At 40.7% G+C, this 25,282-nt stretch overlaps 2 protein-coding genes across 7 annotated transcripts in view; one reads left to right on the top strand and one right to left on the bottom strand.

Annotated features, from left to right (window-relative positions):
• FGGY (FGGY carbohydrate kinase domain containing) overlaps positions 1-1,722 on the top strand; it is a 302,075-nt gene extending 300,353 nt beyond the window's left edge. For all 6 annotated transcript variants that reach the window (XM_086753837.1, XM_086753835.1, XM_086753839.1 and 3 more), the window contains 2 exons: positions 725-786; positions 1,479-1,722. In XM_086753837.1, the coding sequence (XP_086609963.1) occupies positions 725-786; positions 1,479-1,560 (144 nt within the window). In that variant the 3' untranslated portion in view covers positions 1,561-1,722. The remainder of the gene's footprint in view (positions 1-724; positions 787-1,478) is intronic.
• A 1,819-nt stretch (positions 1,723-3,541) lies between these two features.
• Positions 3,542-24,791, bottom strand: LOC104481208 (E3 ubiquitin-protein ligase RNF170-like; the record flags this gene model as incomplete). Its single annotated transcript, XM_010122329.2, has 5 exons — positions 3,542-4,887; positions 5,964-6,074; positions 6,562-6,635; positions 10,727-10,835; positions 24,711-24,791. Coding segments are annotated over 5 exons (681 nt in total), but the record flags the coding sequence as incomplete, so codon positions are not given.
• Between the last annotated feature and the right edge of the window lie 491 nt (positions 24,792-25,282).

The following is a 25,282-nucleotide window of genomic DNA, read 5'->3' on the forward strand; positions in this document are numbered from 1 at the left end:
TGTTGCCTCCACCCTTGCCAGAGAGCTTGATCCTCTATCAATACTGGTGATCAGTGTCTCATTCCAGCGGGATTGCTCAGGGTAACGCACAGAAAATCAAAATCTCACAGAGATCAGGAAAGGAACCAAATTATTCGGTCCTCTCCCTTGCACACGTGACTCTGTCCCAGAGACTCCTTCTGCAGGGGATTCTGCGAGATCCCTTTGTCTGACTTTGCTTTGGCCAAAAGCAGAGTAGGATCAAAGTCTGCCTCTTACACCTTTATACTGGAACGGGAGGGCAGCTGTGGGCTCCCTAACAGAACTCTGCGAGTTACATGTAGCTTCTGCGCGCATTCGAGTTCTCCCTTACTGCAGGGAATGGATGCTGTAAGAATATGATTACGGGATCTCCTGGAAAGTATCATTTTGTTTGAGAAACTTCCCCTCTGGGTATGCAGTGTTCAACATTTCCTTTGGTTAGTGTAAATAATAGAAGGTAAGCCTGTTCCGCTCGGACTCCCAGTAAGAGAGAGGCACAGCTTTTGGTTTACGGAGGGGTCTGCAGTACTTTGTTCTCATGACTACTATATAATGGGATTAAACATGTTTTATGCCATCTGGCCTGTTCAGCCGAAACAAAATACATCAGTAATGTTCCGATTGGTTTTGAAACATCTTGTTCTTGTCAAAAAGTATTTTAAATCACAACAGGCTTTTCCAGTTTGTCTTTGTCTTTTACCAGGAGGCCATGGCGAAAATGGGGAAAATTGGGAGAGTCGTGCAGCCGAACCACGAGCATAAAAGGTAACCCTGACTTTTGTGTGTGCATCTGGGGGAATTTACTGGAGATGAAGTTACGGTCTGTCTCTGTAGAGCTCTGTTTGAATGCAGTAGTGTTTGTCACCCAAATTTTTTAAGGATTATAAGGGTGCCCGGCTCCGTAACCTGGCCGAAGGCAGCCACGGCCTGCGAGCCTCTGCCCCAGCCCGCGGCCTTTCCTCGGCAGGGAAACACCCCCGGCAGCGCGAGGGCTGCCGTGAACGGGTCCGACCCTGCCAGGAGGTGAAAGCAACCGAAGCTGCCGTTTCCAAAGTGACTGCAATTCCCCTTTTTTTTTCCCGTAATTCCACGCCCGCCCCGCCGAGGAGCCGCGCAGGCCCCGAGGGCACCGGCTGCTCCCGCGGCGGCGGGGCGCGGGCTCCCCCTGGCGGCGGCGGGCGGCGCCGCAGCAGCGCGGGGGGGCGGTGGCTGGATGGGGGGCCCTGGGGTCCCCGCACGGGGGCCAGGCTGGCCATAGCGGGAACAAAAGGTACAATTGTCACCTAAAATCACTTGTTTGGGTGGAAACCGTGCTCTGGCGGCACACAGGACTCCGGCCCGAGTAAAAGTTGTGATCAAAGCTGCTTTGATGCTAAGTGAAGGAAATAAACGTGGATATGACAGAGGACGTCAATCTCTAAATCTCAGACTTTGTTGAAATTAACTTTCTTATACAGATTTTATGACAAGAAATATGAAGTATTTTTGAAGCTTGTGGAACATCAGAGAGAGTACCGCTCCATCATGAACAGCTTCTAATCCAGAGTCGCGTAACCTGGGAACAGCAGGGATAACAAATTTCCGGATACTGCGATGAGGTTAACTCTTCTTACTGTACTGTCCATGTTAAAAAAATATATACTTTTATAATTTAAAGTGTACATTTTAATTTTTAATGAGAAATAAAATGCACTCACTTCACTGCGAAGCACTGGGTGTTTTCTGTCAATAATCCCTGCACCCCAGGGACAAGGAGGACTCATTTGCTCAGTTTGAGAAGAGACGACAACCAGCTGCAGGTACCCAGTGCCGGGCTTACACTGGCCACAGGCAGGAACAGCACGAGGAACAACGGATGGACTTGAATCACTGCCCTTTGCCATGTTTCTCACAGGTAGCTACACCTGGCATCACACATGGTCCTTTTAATTTTACTGTCTGCTACAGCTAAGACCCAAACATGATTTCCTTTGGAAGGTTCTGTTTGTTTTTTTTAAACTCTGATTACAGTACTTCTTTGGTGGTTGATATTTGAGAATCACTTTTGCAGCTGTGCAGTCTTTTCCTCTCTGGGTTTTTTTTTTTTTCTGTTTCCTGCTCTCTTTTTTTTCTGTCTCCATTCTTGCAGCGCAATCATTTTGCTATCAATAATTTGTGCCATTTTGTCTTTTGCAAGTAACTTGCCCTCGGAGCTCATTAATCACTGTGCAGATGTGAAACAGCCCACTGTTGATGTTGAAAGACTAGGTTGAACAGACACAGTTCCTGAAAATATGTTCATAATGCAGGTGCATTCCTTCCGTCCTGCCAGCTGCCTCGTGGGGAGTCAGCCCTGAAAGAGCCCGGCTCTCCTCCATGATCATTTTCTCATCGCGGTGCTTCAGCCGGACCCAGCTCAGAGCATGTGCGTCTAGAGAGCCCGCCAGCTGCAGAGCTGACCTCAGCGACAGCAGGTACAGGGAACACGGAGCGAGAGAGGAACGGTTTTCCTTCCTCAGACTTGCGTTTATCAAGGCTTAGAAACCTTCCTGGCTGCCTGCTGGCCAAATCCAGTCAAGGAAAGGCTTTTATTTGCTCCCGGGTGGTTTGGAAGGTTGCCCTGGATAGTACAGGGTACTGCTGGGCTCACAACGACAGGCCGAGGCATAACTGGGCTGTGGAAGGAGAGAGTCTGGACACTCTGGTTGTACACAGCAAAAATGTTTCCCCTCTGACAGTACAAATTGTTTTGATCTTGTGAGATCCAAATGCTGCCAGTGCCTTCAGTGAAATTCTCTCAGAAATTCTTTCCTTCTCTGCCATTTGTCTGTTACTTCTTAACAAAAGATACTATTCTGTTTAAAAAGCAAAACCAGGGTCCCCAGCTGAAGGAGAGGATTAAGAAGCGAGGGCTGACCGAACAGAAGAGCATATTTGGATCAGCTACACCTCTGATACAGGTCACTCATGAGAACTCTTCTCTTCTTCAGCCTGCGAACTGCCACCCTCTTGGTGAGCCTGCGTTATGCAGGAGAAACAACCTACGTCCCTTTCCAGAGTCACTGTTCATGTAACTCCATCTTTATACACTCCGCTTGATAGAAATTCCACTCCGTAGTGTTGGCGTAGGCTGTAATTCCCAGTTAAATGCAAACAGAAGTTACACAATAACAAAATTACACTTACAGAACTTGGAAAATAATAGTTTCTGGGTTTTTTTTATGTTAGTAGTCAGCACTTAAAAACATCTGGTAATTTTTTTAAAGAAACAATGCACTTCCTGCCTTGTAGTTCATGGAAAAGCAATTGTTGCCATTTCCAAAGTACCCATTGTTAAGAGAAACAGCTTTACAAGTTCAGGGACATAATTAAAGACAATGAAAGTTGATGGGAATAAAAAGAAGAAACATCATAACAAAAAGAGTATAACAAGCAAGAAAACAACTGCAACATGATGGTGTATCATAGCTTACAATTCAGGGGCACAATAAAATACGTCAGCTGAAAATGCGTAGCAGGAAAAAGCAGTTGGAGACCAATGTATTGTGAACAATAAATATTCATATATTTTAATGTATCTATTTTAATGTACAATTCATATGTAAAAATGAAGTCCACTGACTCCAAATACATAGTAAATGTACAGATTATACAGGGAGAGATGTGTAGGGGTGTCTGGCACTGCATTTTGCGGCTCAACACAAACAGCCACGCACACACCCCCTCAACTTCTGCAGACTTTCCATAAACTTCCTGCTATTTATATCATCATCATCAATTTGGCCTTGATCTCTCTGGCTGAACTGGTACCGAGACTTCCAAGGAAATCACAAGGAGTGTATGAAGTCTAGAAACAAACAGTCGTGCTGACTTTGTTAAAGCTTGGATGCACAGAGTTCAAGGAAGCGGTGTACCTTGCTTAGGCTATATGACAGAGTTACACAGAGATTTGTTCACATTTCTTGCATGACTTTTTAATGCTTTTCTCCCCTTTATAGTTGCAATTTTTGTACCAAGCCAGTGTTACTGCCAGTTTCATGTTATCCATTTTAAAATCAGGACTGTGCTCACTGCAGAGCTGTAAAATATCTGTATTCCAGTGGATGTGTCATCAGCTGTAATAACATAAAGCACCGATACAAGATTTTGTAGTGATACTAGCTAACATTCCTTGGGTTATACCAGACTTAGCTAATTGTACAGTTTGCTAAGTTCTCAAATTAAAATTTTACTTAAATTGAGCAAAGATGTAAAATGGTAAAGCTCTAGAGTTCTAGAACTCTTCAACTGCAACTTGGTTGGCATCGTAAGTTTAGGCTCTGTTCATAACTTCAGGCATTTTCTGGCACTTTGTGTGAAGATAAGTGACAGAAAAGTGCAGCATGAAAGAGTCTAGCAAATATAAAGTGTAAAACTAGCCACCGAAGCGCTTGCGCACCAGATCACTTGGCCATACCAAGTGTTGCTGAGGCCTGCTTCAGCCTTTGTCAGCGGCAGAATGACAAATCCACCACACGCTGCCCTGAATCAAGCCTGTCATCGCTCGATGAAGTTTGACCAAGGAATCCAAGCTGGAGTCAGTCAGGACTCTGGCAGCATGCTCTGGGCTGCAGACCTTGACATATTTACCCCATTAGATGCAATTTCCTGAAAAATGTTTATCATGCAAATTAAAAGAAGAGAAACAACCACCATGTCATCAGCTGTTCCAAGTGTCCTGCAGAGAGGCCCAGGCTTCGTGTCAAATGGAGAAGACAAGCAGACGATTGTTCCAAAGGAGCAAACAGCAACTCTTAGGAAAAAAATCCACACGAGACCACCCCAGGTGAAGATTCCTCGCAAGGCAAGAGTCAGGAATAACGGCATGTCATAAAGGTAATCTGCAAACTAAACATTCAGATGAATTACGCTATTTTGCATTCTGATGCTTGCAGTTCTTTCAGCTGAATGTGTCTCTTAAGCACTTTTAGATTCACGTCTCTTGAAAGCAGAAACTTTCTGTGCTGTCCAAATCCACCTACGCTTTCAATTATTTTGCACTATCTAGGGGCACACTTGTAAAAGGAATCCCCACTCCCCCAGCACTTTGCTAAGAAAGTATTATGCTTGACATTGAATCCTTTTGGAAACTGGGCCTTAATGGCTGCACTGATGCCTGTCTCTAAAATCTGGCATCAAGTGTAGGCTATGAATGCTTGAAAATCAGGCCTCAAGCCTCAAGTCTTGCCTTGGTGTGGACAGGAACCATAGGACTGAGTGATTATTCCTCTTCATTAATACTAGTTTGTTGGGCTGAAAAATAACATTCCCCTCCACAGTGCTTAGTTTAGTCCATAGGTTGAATCAGACTCCACAGTCCTTTCAGGCCCCCTAGCAGGATGTGACAGGAGAGGTGATATTCTACACCCTGTCAAGAATGGGCCTCGCTCATGCCCTCAGCCCTCGTCTTTCAAATCATTTCCACTGCCTGTCACGTCTCTGTACCAGCTGGGATTCCAGCTTTAAGAAAGTGCAGAGCCACTGTGGACTGTTTGAATTTAGCAATACCTGGGGGAAAAAAAAAAAAAACAAAAAAACCACCAGCTTTTTTCTAAGCTGGAATCTGATTTTAAATTTTAGAGGCAAGTTAAAATCCTGGAGTTCAAATCTGAGTTCATATTTGAAAGTTCCAGCCTGACCATCTCCAGTTCTGCTTTGCTTCCTGTATTTTATCTCACACTGCTTTCTCCTCCCTGCCAGGATGACTGCACAACTCCTCTGAGCTGGGCACTCTGGGAAGCCCCTTTACTAGCAGGTGCTGGACCCAGCAGTGGATGCTAACACTTCCACTATGGTATCACCAGTAAGTGCATGGAAAGGTAATTCACATAATGATACGAACTAGTTTCCATTGCTGGGTCTCTTTCAATCCTCTGTGTGTTATGCACTACTAGGCAGGTAAATGTAGATGAATAAATACTTACGGGTCGAGGTTGCCCTGAGAAACGCTTGTTGTACTCTCTAATATCATGTACGATTTGTTTACTTGGCTTATCCTGTTGCTTTTCACACGAGATGTTATCCAGAAGAACCACCTTCATCAGAAAAGATCGACATTAGCACGGGGTATTATAATCTCCAGTATAAAGGACAGCGTTCTGTAGTATGTGTCTCTCCATAGTCTCTCTTGCAACCGGACCTTTGTCCAGTTCCGACACTTCCACAACAGCAAGAACATTTTCCTTTCATAACCTGCATCCATCCTTCCAGTACAACAGGCAGCCTCTGGCCAGGGTCAGATGAGAATAGGAACCTCCATATTGCTTTTTATGGAATGTTATCCCAGAGATTCAGTAAACGATACAAAAGCCAAATGCTGGAGGCCTGTTTAATATTTCACAGAGTTGCCTGATGTGTCATTTGTCAAATGATAAATGCAAATGGCTGCAGGGTCATTCAAGTCTAAGTGGGTTTTGAAACGCTATGGAAAATTAGAGGATAAATAAAGTTGATCCGAGGAGCTCAGGCTTGTTATTTTGTACGTATCAAAATGCAGATGTGTACATGGGAGGTAAGTCTTACCTTTCGTCTGCAGAGAGGGCAGGTGATCGCTGCTAACCTGGGACTGTGTTTCCAGTATGTGATCAGACAGGAACCTACCAAAAAAAAAAAAAAAAAGAGATTGTATTAAGATACATGAAATATATCTGAGGATATTTAATATTTACAAGGAAGTTACCAGAATTAATAAACCCTCTGTACCCTGATTGTAAAAATGAATATAATTCATGATGCGATGCAGACTTCTGGTGGCACAGCGCCTATCTTGGTGATAAAGTACCATACATTGGGCTGTTTTGTCTGTTTCCTTTTTTTTTTTCTTTCTCTTACTATATTTCAACTTGGTTACCTTTCTGGAACTGCGTAGCCCTGTGAGTTGCTGCATTCTTTTTGTTTCTTCTTACCCAGACACAGCTAACTGATTTCCAAATACAACATCATTTCTTCTTCTACTAAGGTCTCGGGTGTGAAAGAGGGCAGGGTCTGAGGCCAGTAAGATCAGACTGCACATACAACTGACAGCAGCGGTTGATGTACGTGAATGTCAGTGCTGGCACTAACAGCAGGAACAGCGAAGCATAAATAGCATCTAATCAGAAGCAGCACAGCTTGACTTTCAGCTCTCGGGCACAGCGTGCAGTGTGACAGGTCAGTAAAAAAAAAATCTCTCAGCATTTAAACTGATCAAATTTGACAAGGACTCCAGTGAAAACAGCAGCAGAACGCTGTGCTGCCATTTTGAGTGAATTGTTTTATTGAATTGAACAATGCTCTTTGTTCTTAAAAATAACCAGCAAGTAGTTTCTTGTAAGCAGTATTAGAACAAGGAGTCTTCAGGAGCCCTCAGTGCAGTGTGCTTGAAATGAAGTATAAAAATGTTCATGATGCTGTCAGTCACAGCCTGTGGATAGTAAATTTGGCCCACAGATACTTTTGTGAACCTCACTCTGACTTGTAGCTTCTACTTTTGTTTTCACTAGAGTGCAAGGCCTTTCTTTATGACTCTTTTGTTTTGTTTGCATATACAGACGAGTTGGCTGGGCACATGGCTGTGTTTATATCTAAATCCCCGTGCAGTATGTATAAACTCAGTCTGGCAGCCAGTTTCAAGCTTTCGCTTGAACTTTTGCATTTGACAAACATCACGCCTGACTTCAGGAACTGCTTCGACCCTCTAGGTCCAGATCCTGTATTGTGATTCATACGGCTGTATCTCTGCGCCGGTGCTCGCTCCCAGTGCTGACAGTGGGGCGCTAAGGGATCCCATAGTCCTTCAAGGGCTTTCAGAAAAAAAGCCCATGGAAATTAAAATTTGCTGCATGCCCAATCCTTTGTTTAGTAGAACAGGAAAGGAAGGACTCCTCTGAAGTTGACCTATTTGTGCTTCGGTGCATTTTTCATCAAATAGACAAAATCCTGTTTTAATCTAGCCTGCTGCACAACCTTCTGGGGGAGGCTGTAGGGTTCTCTAAAATACCTCTGTGGTTTTTGTTAATTAGAAAAAAATAATATTGCTCAAGGATCGCTTTTCAGTTGAACTTCCTGCACATATGGTTCAAACTGAAGCTGAAAAGGAAAACTTCAGGACAAACTGTATGAATTACTACTAATAATAAAATCAGACATTTTTTATAAGTCCACATTAATCTTCTTTAAAAGCTCTGGGTTGACCACATTTTTTAAATAAAACTTTTACCAGAGCGGAATTTATTAAGAGAGCTCAGCGTTGCCTTAGCTCTGTTCCACGGGGCATCAAGAGAAGTTTTATTACTGATTTCAGTCACAACGGGCTTAGATCTACGCGGAATGGTTTTGATAAGCCCAATGTAGTTTTATTGGTTTAAGACATGAAAACCAGACATGTTACAGAGGCCGCTTCTGCTGTATAAACACAGTCATAACGTGTGTAATGCATTGCACTGGAATCAGTGCTTCAGAGCTAACTGGTGGTGTACTTGAGGAAAGTAAAGCCTAGCTAAATATATACAGCTAACAACAACAATAACGACCAAGCTTGTATGTGGTATTTCTCCTCTGCAGATCTCAAAATAAAATAAAAATAAAGTCTGTATCATTATGTCATATTCACAGATGGGAAAGTGAAAATTAACCAGGCCAGAGAAAGAGGAAAGTTGATGATCTTTGTTGTTATGTCTGCTTTTGTACTTGAAACTGTAACTTCTGTGACATTATTTAAAACACGTTTTGAGGCCATATTCTTACTGTTTGTCCTGGAGTGAGTTATATTCAAAGCATCCTTTTCCTGCATGTTATAGAACAATCTTATAAAAACCTGAAACGACCTAAAGTATTAAGTGGTGTTACTCATGAGGTGGATGAGCCCTACAAAGTGTCCGTAGCTGTTGGTGATCCACTGCTTTGTTGTGGTTTCAGGGGATGGAGATAGTGGCAGCGGTGATGAGGAGTTGTGCTGTGTGACCGTCATTTCAATCTAGAGAAAAATGACACTTCCTAAAGATAAAATGTGCTTTTATTGCACCAGCATTAACAACACAGTCCCTTGTTCTCATTTATGTTTGCGTCTTTTTATAACCCTCCTACATGGTGAAAAAAAGTGTAACTGGCTTGTAAATATAACTTGCACTTCCTTTAAGGTCTCTGTAAAATGCCAGAGCAGTAGAAAGGAGCTTTATGGTTCTGACCAGTGTCTTCTGATGTGTCTTGCTGTTGTAGTATTAGATGTTACTGCCTCCAGCTGCCTGCCTGCCTGCCCCTCTGCCAGAGATTCCTGATCTCATGCTGCACAGTAGCCCTGAAGTACCTTCATGGGCAGTTCCAGCCTCAGCAGGTCATGAAGTCCAGTCCTCTTCTGCCAGCCCTGCTGTGGGGATGACAGCAAGGAACCTGATAAGCAGCTGGGGCAGTGAGGTTGTAAAATTCACCTGTAAATTCACTGGATGATGTATCTCAGAGGTCTGAGAGAAACAATATTCCGTCCAAGTATGCTAGTGGCCTTATCCTGCTGCCTTTCAGAGCAGGTGCAGAGCTTCCACTGGCTCTAGTGGTGCAGAATGTGGGCCTTAAAAATCCTGAAATCCTCTTTATGAATGCAATTATGAATATAAATCTCTCCACTATTCTGTGCTTCATCCATGTATTCCTTTGAAAAATTATTTAAATGTTGTAATCCTAACTATACGGCTTAGCAGCCTCAAAGAAGGCACTCAGCAGACACATTTATCTACCGAATTATGGTTTTACTCAGATTATCCAGTGACTTTAAGTGCACTGGGGGAGGACAGGAGACCACACCATAGGCAGCCTCAACAGAAGGACCATCTAAATCTGGATCTGGCCCTTTCCTGTTGAGACAGAGCATGGACTGGAATAAACAGTTACTGAGCATCCATCACGGTGAGATGTCTTTGAGCATTTTTCCCCTGTATGACCACATGGATTTACTTAAAAAATGATGAGCAGATTAAAAGAAGGTTTATACATGACTAGAAACTCACTGTTTCAGTTGTTTAATATGTAACTTCCAGTTTTTTTTGGTAAGCTTTTACAGGACCACAAGGTAATTATTCCTTCGTGCTCTAGATCACGTGTGCTTTATTTAGGCAGTTGTTTAACATGGGAAGCAAGGTTGTGGACCAGAATACGACCTGAGCCGCATGTCTTACTCCCAGTGTTCACCAATGTAAATACAATCAGAATCAATTTTAGGGGATAGCTGGATTTTTATGCTGTTGAATACATGACATATAAAAAGACAACCTGTCTTCCCAGAAGTGAGTTTGTGCTTGAAGATAAGACTTCATGTTTATTATATCTTGAGCTTTTACAGTTACAAACTGTATAATTAGACTGCTGATTATTACAACAGGAGATTTTTGAACAAAAATTGTGAGGTTTTCTGGTGGATTTTGCCCATTCCATGAGATTGTGTTGGAATTTAGCAGCATTCTATGTGATGATCTGCTACTTCTTGTTGTCTTAAGACTTCTAGGGCATTTCAAAAGCAGCACCTTGTAGATGTGAAAGCAATGAGCAAATAAAAGGGAATACAAACATGGGACTTCTGCTTCTAGTGAGAGTACTTACATTAATTCTAGGGAGAAAGGCTTGGTCTTAGTTTTCTTACATAGGACTTGAGATTTCTGTAAGAGGAGTGCTTTATGTAGTAGCCTGTATAAGCACTGCTCTGTCAATCTAGAAAACTTACCACAGAATAAATGTCCGCAGTTGGTTTCCACTGGCAGAGTGGCTGTCTGGAGACAGATGGGGCAGCTGAAGTCACTGGGATTACTAGGTTGCCAAATTTGGAATGATTCCTGGAAGAGAAGTAGTACGGAATCTTCAATAAATTAGTATTTTGATTGACATATTCAGTTCATTAATAGTAATTTACTACAATTAGCAGAGAGTCACAGAAACTAAGTATAAATGTCATGCATAACTAATTGTTACTCCGCAGATAATGAAAATTAGGCACAAAGAAATTAAGTTCTTTGTGTACTCCTGCAGAAAGGACCAGTGTCACAGATAAGATCATGATGCCACATTTCTGCTTCCAGTGACATATCCACACACCACTGGATAATATTTATGTTCTGAAAACCAGTCGAGTTTGAACCACCGGCTTCCCTAGCTGTCACTATTAGTCAGACAGGACCCAAGGTCTGCCTCGGTAGCTTTTGGATCTTTTTCCTCCTCCTTTGTATGGCTATCCTCCTCCTCCTTTATGGCTATCACCTACATGTACTGAAATAAAGACCAGCGCCTTCTCTGACTTCCTGGGGTGGCAGAATGGTATTCTTAGTGCGTACCATAGGCTACGTAACAAAAATACGCCTTTATTTAGGTAAAAAGATTTATTCCAAACAATCCTTCCCTTTGCTTAGCCAAGTCTATAATTAAAAATAATACTGAGCTTTATTTTCAGAGTGGGAACGTAATAATTTTGTAAGCCTCTGAAACGCTAAAGAGGCATTTTGAAGCACTTTTGTATTAAATATTTCTGTTGGGGAAAGGCTGAAGGATGCTCGTTGGTCTTCCAGCCTTTGCTCCTAAATCATTGCCTGAAAGCAGTAAAAATCTATTTGGCAATATATTCATCTGTGCCAGGACTATTTGATACAGTGAGAGATAAAATAACTGTTCTTACTTGATACTGATTCCTTACCACATGGAAAGTTTTTGCTACCTTTATTATGATGCATTAGCTAGTTTGTAATGGATGACGGACCAGCCTACTTTGTCTTAGCACACCATGGAGATTGCATTGGCCATATGTTCGATTGCCATAACCACAATGAGATCAGTTTTTGAAGAAAATGTAATACTCATGTGGTTAGTGTCCTTTCTTTCTCAAGACAAAGTTATTTTCATGCTTCTAAGAGTCCCAGAAACAGAGGAGCACTTCTGAATTTGGGAGGGAGCTTCCAAGGAAGTTCCCCCACTTTGACTGCCTGCTCATGTTTAGCAAGGTTCAACAGGAGATGGCATCCATTTCAGTTTTATTTTGTATTTTTATCAAAAAATGCTGAACTTCAGCTGATTCTTAATGACCAGAGAGACCCAGCGTTATATGGAATGGGTATTATTTCCCCATTACTGAAGTAAGGCATTCAGATGAGATGATGGCATACTTTGCGATTACCATCACTGTGTGCTTGCTGTCCCTTGTTGCCCAATTTGGATTGCTTATTTGCTTTTCAAATACATGATGGATCAATGAATACACTTCCAAGTATTTGACCTATTTATAGAAGTTTTGATAAGAGAAAATGGAATAGATTCTATATTTTGCATGTCAAATACTGGAAGATCCAGAGTGACTGTGAAGATTCAAGCTCATTTGACAACAGACAAAGATTTTTATTTAAATAATTGATTTTTCTAATGTAATAATTCCAGGAAAGAAGCGAGAGGTGATCATGTAAGTCTGCCAAATGAATGAGCAGGAAACTGGGTCTTCCCCACAGCCATGCCTAAAATAATGAGTTCACCAAATTAATAATTTTAAATTAGCATCTTTAATACCAGTCTTTCCTCCCTATAGTGAGGATCTGTAAATAAAAAGGACTGGAGGTTTTAAAACAACATGCCCTCACTACTGGAAAAAGTCTTACTCCTTTATGGTTTGTGAAGTTATAGATGTATTTGTTTCTGATTCTCAGCAGAAAAATCTCAGATGCTGAAGGCGTTCACATTGTTTTCAGATTTTCCTCTCTGTGCACTGATAAGATTATCTCCTGCTGAGAAAACAGCTACAAAATAGCCCAGGAAAGCTGGGATGACTGGATCTGAACAACTAAAACATAACAACGATCAGGTTCAGGACCAGTACACTGACAGATGAACTCCAGGCAAGCAGGTTTTAACACAGTGCTACCTAAAATCCGTACGGCACATGGCATTCCTGTATTTTGACTTCCCATGCAGCACTGATGGGATATTTGCAGATTTGGAAGATCGTTATTTCAACTGACAGAAGCTGTAATAGTTTTCATCAGCTGAGGAACTGCCCTAGAGCCGTTGTGTTTATAAACACTGCTTACATGACATAAGCCGATTAGGTATCTTTATTTTTGCAAAGTAATAACACACACATTTCTTTAGCTTTGTCTCATACAACAAAGGGAACCAAATGTGTTTCTGATTATGCAACAGATACTGAGTCAAGGGAAACCCAGCATTCCCAGACCGTAACTAACGGAAATTCTGAAAAGCTCTTTTGCCCTCTGCAACCTCAACAAGTTGAAACTGCTTGTGTATTTTCTATTAGACTGTTTTGTACACTAATTAACTTACTATATGACTCCTAGGGGACAAATCATTATAGTTTTTTTTCCAGATGACTCATCTTCTGCTGACTTCATGAGCAAGTCTGCAGAAACAGAGTTTGTGATGTTCAGAAAATAGGAAAATAGAATGTTGCTGTGTTGCTGTATGATACCAGTTCTGGCTGCTGAGGTAAGCTACCACGCGAAGGGGCTGGAAACTCGTCAGCTAAGGGCAAGTTACCGTTGAGACCTTGAAAATGCTCAAGCTCTGCTCTCAGAGTATTTGCGTTAGAGTTAGGACTCCATGAATTAAAGGGAAGAACCAGGCAATGATCCTGTACTAACGACACTATGTGGAGGATATGTGCATGTATACAACGAAGAAAAATCATTCACGCTCTGTACCATGAAGCAGCACTTTTTATCTTCTTGTAACCTCTCCCTTACTGAATGAAGCAAGGTGGGAAACTGGACCAGCTCTGGCAGTATGAGCAACAAGTGGTAGATTCAGAGGTGAAAAAAAACAGGCAGTTCTTTACGTATGCAACTAAGCAGGGGATGTTCTTGTTATGGATGCTAGAAATCTCTGAGTTCAACAGGTACTGGGTATCAAGTACTATTAAATGCAAAGGTAGTACCTCTGACTGAGGAAGTTTCTGAACCATAAATTGCTAAAGAATGAAAGAGTATTCGGGGGAGGCATCATGGAACTGACTCTTTATTCTTCTGTAGGCATCCATTGCTGCAGAGAGGGCGAGATGGCCCTGGCTTGACCTGGTATAGTCATTCTTACATTAATAGAGCATTTTTGGGGAAAAAAACAGACTTGGAGTCACCTGTATCAGATAATTTAAATGAAGTGACTCCCTATGTAAAAAGAACTGAGGGAATATGATCCTCCTCACCTTCACCAACTAACAAGAAGATAGTAAGTTGAATGCACTGTGACATGCATGCTCATATATGACACAAATGGCTTTTGAATACTTACAGTAAGATTATAGGAGTTGCAATGGATAACGAGGTACAGAGCTCACGTCAGATTTTAAATTTTCTGGTTAGCAAAGACCATGGGAAGTTTACATGTTTATTTTTAAATACAGTTTTAAGTTTTTCTAAAATCAGGTCTTTATGTTTATATTCATTCTCAGAAAGCACTACAGGTGTTATTAGCTTTTGGGGTCAGATTTAAAAACAACTCTCCATATAGGTACCTCATCAGGGGCCTGGCTTTGAAACTGTTCAAGCCCGGAAGTTCCCTATGTGCCATATTTTGAGAAAAATGAGATCTTTTCAAATCTGGACACGTCTTTTGGCTTAAAATGAAAGCTGAGCGTTTCAGAAAATAACTTGAGAACTCTGCAAAATCAAGGCTATTGTACTAAAATGCTGCCACTAAATTTGATACATTTTTAATACTTGCATGCAAAAGAAAGGCATGAAGTAGCGATCAGATTGTTGATTGTGAAGCCAGAAGCTCCTGGGTATAAGCCTTTATCTCTGTGACACACCTCTGCTCACAACATCTTTCAGTTTTGCCACAAAGAAATATAGTTTTAAAGCATCAGTGAGTCCATTCTCATCAGCATATTTGAAGGAATTAAAGTTTAAAAAGCACTTGGCAGATTCAAGTGCTAACAAACATTTATTCCTTTTTCCATGAACATATGCCATTATTTAGAGGTAAAATAGACCTTGCTTTGAGGTTTAAACTTGTTAGGAAGGCACGGTACTGTGTGACCTTTTGGTCAGATTCCTTTGATAGCTGAGCAGCTGCTCCGTGTCTCAATTACAAGGCCAATTAAGATTATCATGGAGGATCCACAGAACAGCTCATTATTTGACAATACATATTTAACCTAATCACAAGCAAATTAAAAATATGACATATTTTACAGGGAAGAATTGGTACATGCAAATTTTCCAAAAGTAATCTACTGATTCAATGTACAAATAAATACTTCAATTATTTATTCATAATCATCCTGATGAATACTTCCTACCGTAGTTCAGAAGACCTACATACAGTTGGGCTTACCATTCCTCTGTCCAGAAACGTTTGAGAGGAGCCGAGTAGGTTACACCAGCTGACAGCGTTAGCGTGGAATCATTCATTAAGGTCAGCTGTGCATCTTTGTCAATTATTAACTTAGTTGCCCAATGGCAAGGGTCTGTTGGGTTTTCCAAATTAGGGTTATGAAGGAAATGTGGTGCAGGGATTTTTTTTCCCCCCTCATATAAAGCAAATTGCTTAAAAAAAAAAAAGGCAGCCCTCCCTTTCTAAAACAGCTAAATAAATCTTCTCCCCTCAAATGATGTTTGACATAATTGAAAAGATACCTGAACCTAATAAAAAAAAAATCCATTATATTTTTTAAATATTAACTTGATCAAGGGCACACTACAGGTATTTTAATCATCTGATAGAGTAGCAGCTTATCGCTACTGTTGTGAAACAGGCTTAAAACTTGCCAGACACTCGTGGTACTTTGGAATTGTGTAACTGCAGAATTAGATTGTGACACACAACATTGTCCAATTAATCGAGTGAAGTGTAGAATCAAAGCAGAAGGTCTAACGTGCTATAATAATTTTAATAGATAGGCATATATACCTCATGAGGTATTTATTCTTTGTCATGCTCTACGGTCCTTAAGAAAGGCTTGATTTCTGTAAAGATCTTCTCCAATTTTAAGCAGCAAAATTAATAAGGAAACCTGTTAAGGGCTTGGTTTTGTGCAATGCTAATCATCCTGATCCTGATTCAAGAAGGCATTGAAGCACATGCCTAATTTTCAGCCCTCAGGTAACACATAACCTCTTACGGAGGAGTGCAGTGGGAGTCAGGAATATTGGAACAGAAATACACTTAGAACAAAAATAAAGCCCCTGGCATTCCTGCTGAAGCACTGATAAGCTAAACAAAGCACTTTTCAAAGACTAATAACCGGATGGGATTTGTAGCATAAACAATGCTCCTTGTTAGTCACCAGTCCCCAGGGCATCTTCCTCACTTTGTTAGAGATAAATTGGCAACAAATTAAATACTGTATGCGATTTCCTGCCCTGGGTATGCAGGCGTGCTCGCATGCCAGTGTGATAGCTGTCATGTATTATTTATCCAAGTATGTATACAAATCTACAGTGTGACTTAATTACTTATTAAAGGTGCCAGACTGACAGATGCAGAAGCTGGAGCAGTTTCTTTATGCAGAGAACTGACACAGTGTAAGCAGTGGCATCCTCTCCAGGCTCTCCCCATAAAATCTTTCACCCTGATGGACTCCCCAGATATCTGAGCATAGCTCTTTCTCCCCAGCCTTCTCCCAGCTACTCTGTTCAACATGTTAAATTCAAAAAGGCTGTTAACAAAGATGTGAGTTATCCCTGTGATTTTTAGACAGAAATGTTTAGACACTGGAAAATTAGTTTAAACACGTTAAACCTCTTTTAGCTAGGCTACTTGAGCATTAGATTGGTGCTAACTCAAAAAAGGATTTGAATGGTTTTAATACAGAGGTGAAACCCCCTCCAACTAAATAATAGCAAAAAGATTATAGACGTTTTGTAAAGGTGAAATAAGCCCAGAAGATTTCCTTTCACTTGCGAGGGGCTGTAAGCATAGCGCTATGGCTCTTTTGCAGTCTGTTACGCCCTTACCTGTCAGACACGCTAGTCTTGGAAACTCAATGCTAAATTCTGCATTGTTTCACTAAACAGGATTTTGGTTCCATTCTTTTATGTCACTCAATCTATTATTGCTCGGTTACCATTACAGTTCGGAGCACTTCCCCTGGCCTCCAGGCACAGCTCGATACAGGACAGTGGGGAATCTGCAGTCTTCTTACAATTTCATTCAGCACCCAGTCTTTAACAGGGAAGCTGAGATTTTATTAGGCTTAACTCATTGAATTTGAACATATTTGCCACAGAAAGACTGTTAAAGGTTCCCTTCACATAGCTCCAGAATATTTTGGAAAAGAAAGTTAATGGACATGAGAAAATCTCTTAAATTTCCATGAATCTGTATGTTAAATCAGTAAAAACAGTGCCCATGGTCAGCCATTCCTATCGCCTTGCTGATACTTATGTGTCTGAGTTATTTTCCATAGTCTAATATTCCCATTAAAGCCAATTAATTCCCTATTTTACAAATAAAGTTTCTCACTGTATGCCACAAAGCCTACCTAATCAAAAATTGGGCCTGAGAAGTATAAAAATGGGAATGAGAAGCATAAAGATGTAAAATAACACTTCCTGGCAGTGCTTTGGAGCAGGGGCTATGTAATGGCATTTGACACAAACCAAGAGGTTTTTAGCTGAGATGGAATTTCGCATTATGAACTCTCTGTGTGTCCCAGCTGTGACCTAATTCCATCCTGGGATGTAAGAGAGGTGGCTGCCGGATATGTAGGCAGGCTTTACAGTGTTCTGCTAAAATGAGGAGCTATTGGAACCACCAGTTCCTATCGCAAAAGCAAAACACGTCAGACCAGCTGTCAGTGGAGAGCATCAGGAAAGCAAGAGAGAACTCTCTTTAAATGGAAACATAAGTGAACAGCTAGTAAAATAAGACAAATGGAACTTTTATTGTAAAAAATTATGCAAGTGCAAAATGTAATTTTCTTAGAAATACCAATCAAAATAATTGTAACCTCCTTGGTACCACTTAGAGCGAGCAATCTGTTAAAAAGAGGTTCAACCCCTTGCCATAGGAGTTGGCTTTCACTCTTTGGAATATGCTATATAGAGAGAACCTTAAAATATGAATGAAAATGTGCTCAAAATTTTTAGGCAAATTTAAGCTTATTTTCAAAATGATGGGAAATCTGAACTGAGCAATGCTAACTTGCTCATTAAATATATAAATGTTGCGGTAAGTATCAGAACAGTTCATCTCATGTCTTACGTGCCTCTAGCTATCCTACTGTGTTTAGCTATGGTTGGGTTTTAGACATTTCTGTGTTATTTAATAGCAAGTGATAGCTGTGACATTTTCACCTAGTGTTTCTATTTTCAAACACAGACTTTTCTTATTCAACTAGACAATACTATTTAAATACTCCATTTGAAAACATGCCTTTCAGTAATTTTTCACTTCAACTTATAGATAAGGAATTCCTTATAGAAAGGAATACTTTTTAATAGCTTAGCTGTTAATTTTCAACTTAATGGAAATGAACAAGTTATTAACATTTTATTCTGTGAAAGTTGTATACTGATGATAGTGTTTCTGAATAAGGAGATAATGTATATAATAGGTATAATGGAACATAGAGTTTTGAAAATTATTTTGTGTCTAGAGAGATTAGAGGTATTACCATAACTAGTTTCTCTGTGGAAAACTACATACCAGTCAGTACCCTGGCACAGAATCAATCTAAAGAGATTACTTCTTTTTGGCAATTAAGATTTCCCTGATCTTGAAAAAAACATGCTCATGAGCTTACTCATGGGATAATCCCAGACTGTGGTGAAAACTGGAGGTATTTGGTGCACTATAGTAAATCAGTTCAAGGATATTCACAGGGTCAGAATCTACAAACTAAATGGTCTTGTTGAGACACAAAACCACTGGCCAAACTGTTGCCTTAGTCAAATGAAGTCACAACATTGCACTGCCTTTTCAATGCACCTGTGGGAACAGGATTTGAAAGTGTAAATGTGGATTTGTTTGTGACAAATATGTCTCTGACATAGTTCATATCCCAGTACAGAATTTTTTGTTACTGGCACCAACTGAAATTGTGTCTGCGAAATTTAATACATGTGAACCTGTAAAGCCAGGACCTGCTACCATGACAGTGCAAACATTCCCTGATGTCAATTAATGTCAGTGAGCTGATAATGGAATTGCCAAAGCCCATTTTCACTTGTGACCTTGTTCACTGAAAAAAAAGATAAGAGTATTAAAATAGAAGTGCAGATATCTCTGAGAGAGTAAACAAAAAGCCAGAAATAGAAAAGCATAGATATGAGATTGAGAAATGTTAGAGAAACAACCGAGGCAGTGAGAGAGGAGGGAAGGTTACAGTGACAAAGTGAGGTCTTGTTAAACAGAAATGATGTCGTACAGGTGTAGATATTTTATCCTGCTCAAGTCGCTGTTCAGAAGTCCCTGATTCTGAAAGGCTTCCCTGAGATAATCGAGGTAAATAATTCCTTGAATATGTTAACCATTTGTTCTCCTGCTATATAAAGCAAAAAAGTACAGTTACAAAGATCTTTGCCACAATCTTTTTTTATAAAGGTAGGCAGTTAGTTTTCCATCTCTGACCTATTTTGTTTCCAGTGTAGCTTTTTATGATACTTAATGGGATATTGCAACTTCTTCCTTTGTGGCATTATTTCCACCTTTTCTCTACCTGCCCCACTCCGTGCTCCCCACCATGGAAATTAATTTATACCAAAGTAGATATAATCCATCATTCTCTGTATTCATCTTTTCTAGCTCTTTAAATGTCACCAAGTGACACATTCCTACAGAGCCTGTGGCTCTGAAGAGTACTTAGCAACTGCTTCAAATCTGCCCGTTCAGCTCCTTTCCCCCTCTCATCATTCTCCAGTAAAAGATAAAAAAACCTGTCTGGCTGTTGTTTATTTGTCTTACGCATGAGATAAACAATAGATTCCTACTTTGCAATTTAATATTCTCTGTAGTAAAATGTGATCTACGTAGCTCATATTAGCAATATTGTTAGAAACATCTGTTTCACTTTAGCAATGCCTGCTTCACTGACATGATAAACCTTAATTAGTATTTGTAAAAGTACTTGCTTTTTTTTTTTTTCTGAAACTAATAATAAACAACTAAATGTACTAAAGCAATACCACAATAATTGTGTTACTGTTATTCTGTGTAACAGGTGTAGATGCATTTGCACTGACATACACACTCACTGGATCACATGGGCTAAGATAACTGTACCTGGAAGTTTGTAACCAAGGACCTTAGAAATTACTTCAGTCAAGAGAAAATTCATTGTAAGACAGACTAGAAATGCCATTCTAAGCCTTCATGGTTTTAATGAGATGACTATTTCTTACCACTGTTAAGTCTGCAGGGATCAAAGAAAATGTTCATTGAGTTAAGAGGTGCTAAGAAAAGTGTAAAGAAGAGCGTAAATGGCTCAGGAATTCCAGGAATCCCACTGGCTTAAACAGTCTTTTATTAAAAGCAAGTGTTCTCATAGTTGAATGACTTCCAAGAAGGGCCTCAAGTGATGAAAGTATTTCCATCTAATGTGAAAATACTTGAAAGAAGCTTATTCCATGTGAAAATATTTCCACCTTTCAGAAAAGCCCAAATACAAGACTCCTTTGATTAATATACTCTTGTGCAAGGTATTAATTTTTAGAATTCCTACTCTTTTGATAATGAATAGATTATAGTGACTTTTGTCTCTTACAGCCAGACAAAATATTTCAGAGTATTTTACAAAACATACTTCAGTTCTATAGTGCAAAATTTTACATTCATCATCATGACATTGCTCCCATTTCCCTCAGGGCATAATTGACCTGGAAAGTACCATAGAGCATCTTCAGAGAAAAAGCAATGAGATTGCCTTCAAGCAGCACAGCAGTCAGTCTTGCTGGCTAACTGTGCGATACAGACTACCCTATATACCCCACCTATATCATCCTACTCTCTCCCACCCTTACCTAAACCACCAACAACCTCCTGCCCTCACCAAAAATCAGACGAGGACATAGACCAGAAACACTGTGAAACGGTCAGCTACCCCAGTAGTATTTCAGCCACCAGGACTCTCTCATTTTACTCTTTCTGGTTTTATCCTTTCTTTCCATCTCCCCGAGCTGTTTTTCTCAGACAGAAATAAGGAGGTAAGCCAGTATCGTGCCTGAACAGCTCCTTTTCAGATCACTGTAAAGATTTCCTCTGTACCTCAACCACTCCCTGTTCTGGGAGTTGCTACTCTTGTAAAATGCAATTGGTGGCGAGATTGGAAAGCAATAATGAAAGAAGCTGTCTCCTCGCCATTCTTACACCTGAATGGAGTAAGCAGTGGATTGGTATGACTCTTACAGCTGACACAGGTCTCTTGGGTAACTTTCTAAGGAGCTGTCAGGCTCTGGGGGTACAGCAGTAACCACAATACTCTGAGTGCTGACTGCCAGTGACATGCAGTTTTTGGAAGCCTGTTCTTGTCTCTTGTGCAATCGGGAAACACAAACCTGTGTGAGACCGTAAAGAGCTGATAATCTTCAGCCACTCAAATAATGTAAGTTCACGTTAGAATCATGATGTGTTTTTTTCTTCTTCATATTTTATGATTTTTAAGTGTTCGGTTATGCTAAGTAATCTTTATTTGATTATAATACCTTCTAAAGTGGCCACATTCAGAGAATAAACAGAAAGCCAATTCCTTTTTCATGAAAATATATTAACTTCCCATAGACACAGAGCTTGATTCAAAAGGAAGTGGGAGTGTATATGCCAGGAAGATGTAAGAGATTATGACAGGACATGAAGGGACGTGTGGCCCAGGGAATACAGCAGCTATCAAATCAGTTTGTATTGTGTAATAATTAACTGCACACACTTCGGCAATTGTTTAGTTTCTAATTTCTGCATCTGAAAAATTCAAATATGGCTCAGCATCACAGAATATCATGAGGCTTATTTAATGTTTCTAAAGCTTTTGGGAGCTGCTCAGGAAGTGCAGACTTCCATGAATCATACACTAAATATGACTGAAAAGCTGAGGAGCATTTTTCATCTGATGTATTCTAATGGTGAGAAACATGCAAGTTACATAACTAACCACCAAGTGTCACTGTTCAGTATTTTTACATTCTGATGTCTTTGTTCCTTTTAGAAGGATGCATTTTAGATGCAGTCCTGTAAATTAGGGTTTTCCAACAAGAATATTTTTAAACTACAAGAGACATGCATATCTGCCACACAAGGTATGGGAAAACTCAAGTGTCTGGATATGCAGCTTTCTTGAGCAAGGCACCAAGTAATGTCTGAACTAAATAATTTTTAAGCCTAACAAATGCCATTCTTTTTTGTTAAGAAAAGTAGACAACCCTTACTGAGAGGTTGTCAGATGCTTTGTCAAGAAGACAAGGGATGCACTATCAAAAAGAGTGAACACATTTTAAATAAGTTTCTATTGTGAGAAGTAATTTAACCTGACTTTGAAATGTAGTAACAGTGGACGTTAGACATCAGGAGATTGAACCACAGTCCTGGCATGAGGTGCCAAGCTAGTTTTCCCTGTTTCTAGAATGTGAATATAGGTCATGATCTTTGATTGGCACAAAACCAGAATTTGCTCTCATGTGAGCATGACATTCATGTGAGCTGCAGCTCATGAAGAAATTTCCAACCAGGCTTAAAAATTAAAAACAAATTACCTTACTCTACATAACTTGCACAGCTTCCCTTTGTTACTACTTTTTCTGCCCCCCAGCTGAACTCTAAGCACAGCTTGCCAGTGCTGTGGTGTTCCTGATGTGCCCCTATGCAGCTGAAACTGGAAAGATGTAAAAAACCTGCACAGATTTCCATATACACTTGTATTGTAGTTCTCTGTAGAATTCGGTATGCTGCAAGTGTAACATTCCTTAGAAAGATCCTTGCTGTGTACTAATACTGGTTTATCTGAGTGAGCACTCAATCATTCAGAGTCAGCCATCTGACGTGGATGCAACGGCCAGGACTGCATGGGTGAGCCAATCTCTTCTGACATAAGCCCAGATTACCAAGCCTGTACAGCCTGCCTTTTCTTTCAGATGAGTGCCTCTCCCACAAGTCTCAGCTAAGCTCCCTGCACTATCGACAGTCTATAACACCTTTCCAGCATAGCCATCCCTTATGAATAATTATTTCTGGATGTTTTTGAACAAGGATCAACCTTGAAACGGGGGTGTCAGGCTTTGCCTGCATCTGATTATGCTCCACCCTGCCCTCTTGTCTGCACTCTTTAGCCCTCTAGTGGAAAATTGACCTGTGCAGCAGTTTTTGCTTCTGTGAAAGATGACCCCATTGAAAAAGAGTATGTTGTCAGGGCCCTGAGTGCAAGAATAGACCTTAACGGCCTCACCGGGTGCCTCCATCTGCACCCTTCTTGCCCATGAGCCACTCTAAGCTCAGCCCTAGGCCTTCAGCTGAGTCACTGTCATGCCTGTGCCTGGCCATGGGCTCCACTGATCTGGACTGTGACCTGTGGACTGAATTCCCAGCTTGACCTCACAACTGCCTTGTCACTGTGCACCTGCCCGCTGATCACGGGACTGTGCCTGACTCCGGTTACCCTTGTCGGGCCTGACCCCAACCCGTGGTTTGCCTTCCAGGCTTCACCTTGCACTTGCCTCATCACCGTGAATTTGCCTGATGATCTGAACTCACAGCTGAACATCCCTGGACCTGCCTAGCTTGCCTTCCTGTGGGAAGGGGCCCTGGCTGGTGAAGCTCCTGCTCTGCTGGCTGCGCAAGTTCCCAGGAAAGCCGCTGGCTTTTGCTGCTCCCTGGCTAACGTAGCATAAACCCAGGAAAGAGAAGTTACCTGTAGAACCAGAAAGAAAAGTGTGTGAGAACGTGTAGAGAAAGAGCATGTGAAATCAAGACCTTTAAATGCAGAATTACATGATTCTGTGAAATTGGTCATAGGAAACTCTGTAAAGGTTGGTAGGAAGTGATAGATGCTATGATGTGATACTTCCAGAGACGAGAAAGGACACAAAATAATAGAAATGAGAAACAGTAAGCAAAGGAGGGGGGGGTAAAAGAAAAATTAACAAAAGCTAGCAGAAATTATAAAAGAGGAAAAATACTAAAAAAATAAAATGATCATTCTCAACAGTACAAATCCTAGCACAGAACTCTGTGGGATTTTACTGTAAAAACCTCTTATTCCTAATTCTGTTTTTTAATAAGGATTTCTCATAATCTTCCATGGCAACCAAATCTCTTTAAGAACCTTTGGCGAAGGAAACAGTCACAGGCTTTCCAGAAATCCAAGTCCACTCTTGAGCCTTTATCAATTCTGAACAGCACCATGGGGGGAAATAGTCATGTAAATACTGTCCATGTCATCCACCACAATTTTAATCTCTGTAAGTCAAAGTAGAATCAGTAACTGAAAATTAAAGCATGTATCTTAAAGCAGAATAGCCAAAAAGAAGAGCATATGATGCCTGTAAAACTGTAAGTTACTTAGTCCCCTTTTTGTCTGACCTAAACATTGATGTGTTTAATGCCGCCCTGCGTGTACAGTAACAACAGGCAATGTAAGAATCTTCATAAAACAGAATCAGCTAGCAAAAAATAACAGTTCAAAACAATTAGTAAGAGGCTTTTGGAGAGAAAAGTTACTGAAGTTCTTGTGCTGAAACAGCAGAGGGACAGAATAATCACATCTTCTTAGTGTAAGGTACTTAGACTTTTACCTGGAGTGTCTGAGGCAGGGTATTATAGAAGATAAGATCCTGTATCAGGCATTCCCAAGATCTGATCAAATAAGATGTTTTTCCTATGAAATAAATATAGTAAAGGAAAGCAAGTGAAATAATTTTTGTGTGGGGTTTTTTTTTCTGAAACAAAAAAAAGATCAAACAAAAAAGTACTTGTACGTTTTAGATATCATGCAGTGAAATACATCAGATGAAAAGAAGGTGCTCTGTGCCTGCCTGGTAGTGTTTGACGTACTATGCAGGCAGTCATTACAGGGCAGCCTGCAGAGCTTTGGCAGCATGCCCTGCGCGCTGCCAGGTGGATGAAAGACTTGCTGGGGAGGAGTTCAGCCGTGCCCCTCCAGCTGTCAGGCTTCCTTCACCCGCCTTGCTGCTGGGGTGAAGACTGCCACCCGTGAGACACTGGAGTCTGGTGGGGTTTGGGTAGAATTAACAACAACCTCTGAGGCTGAGGAGAGAAAAAAAAAATGACAGTATACATTAAAAAGAGGTAAAACTCCTGTAGCCCTTCCCAGTCCCACCTGTGCCATTGGATAGGGGCATATTGA

Source organism: Chlamydotis macqueenii, chromosome 8 (genome assembly GCF_036417535.1).
Source record: "Chlamydotis macqueenii isolate bChlMac1 chromosome 8, bChlMac1.mat, whole genome shotgun sequence".
Taxonomy (NCBI): Eukaryota; Metazoa; Chordata; class Aves; order Otidiformes; family Otididae; genus Chlamydotis; species Chlamydotis macqueenii.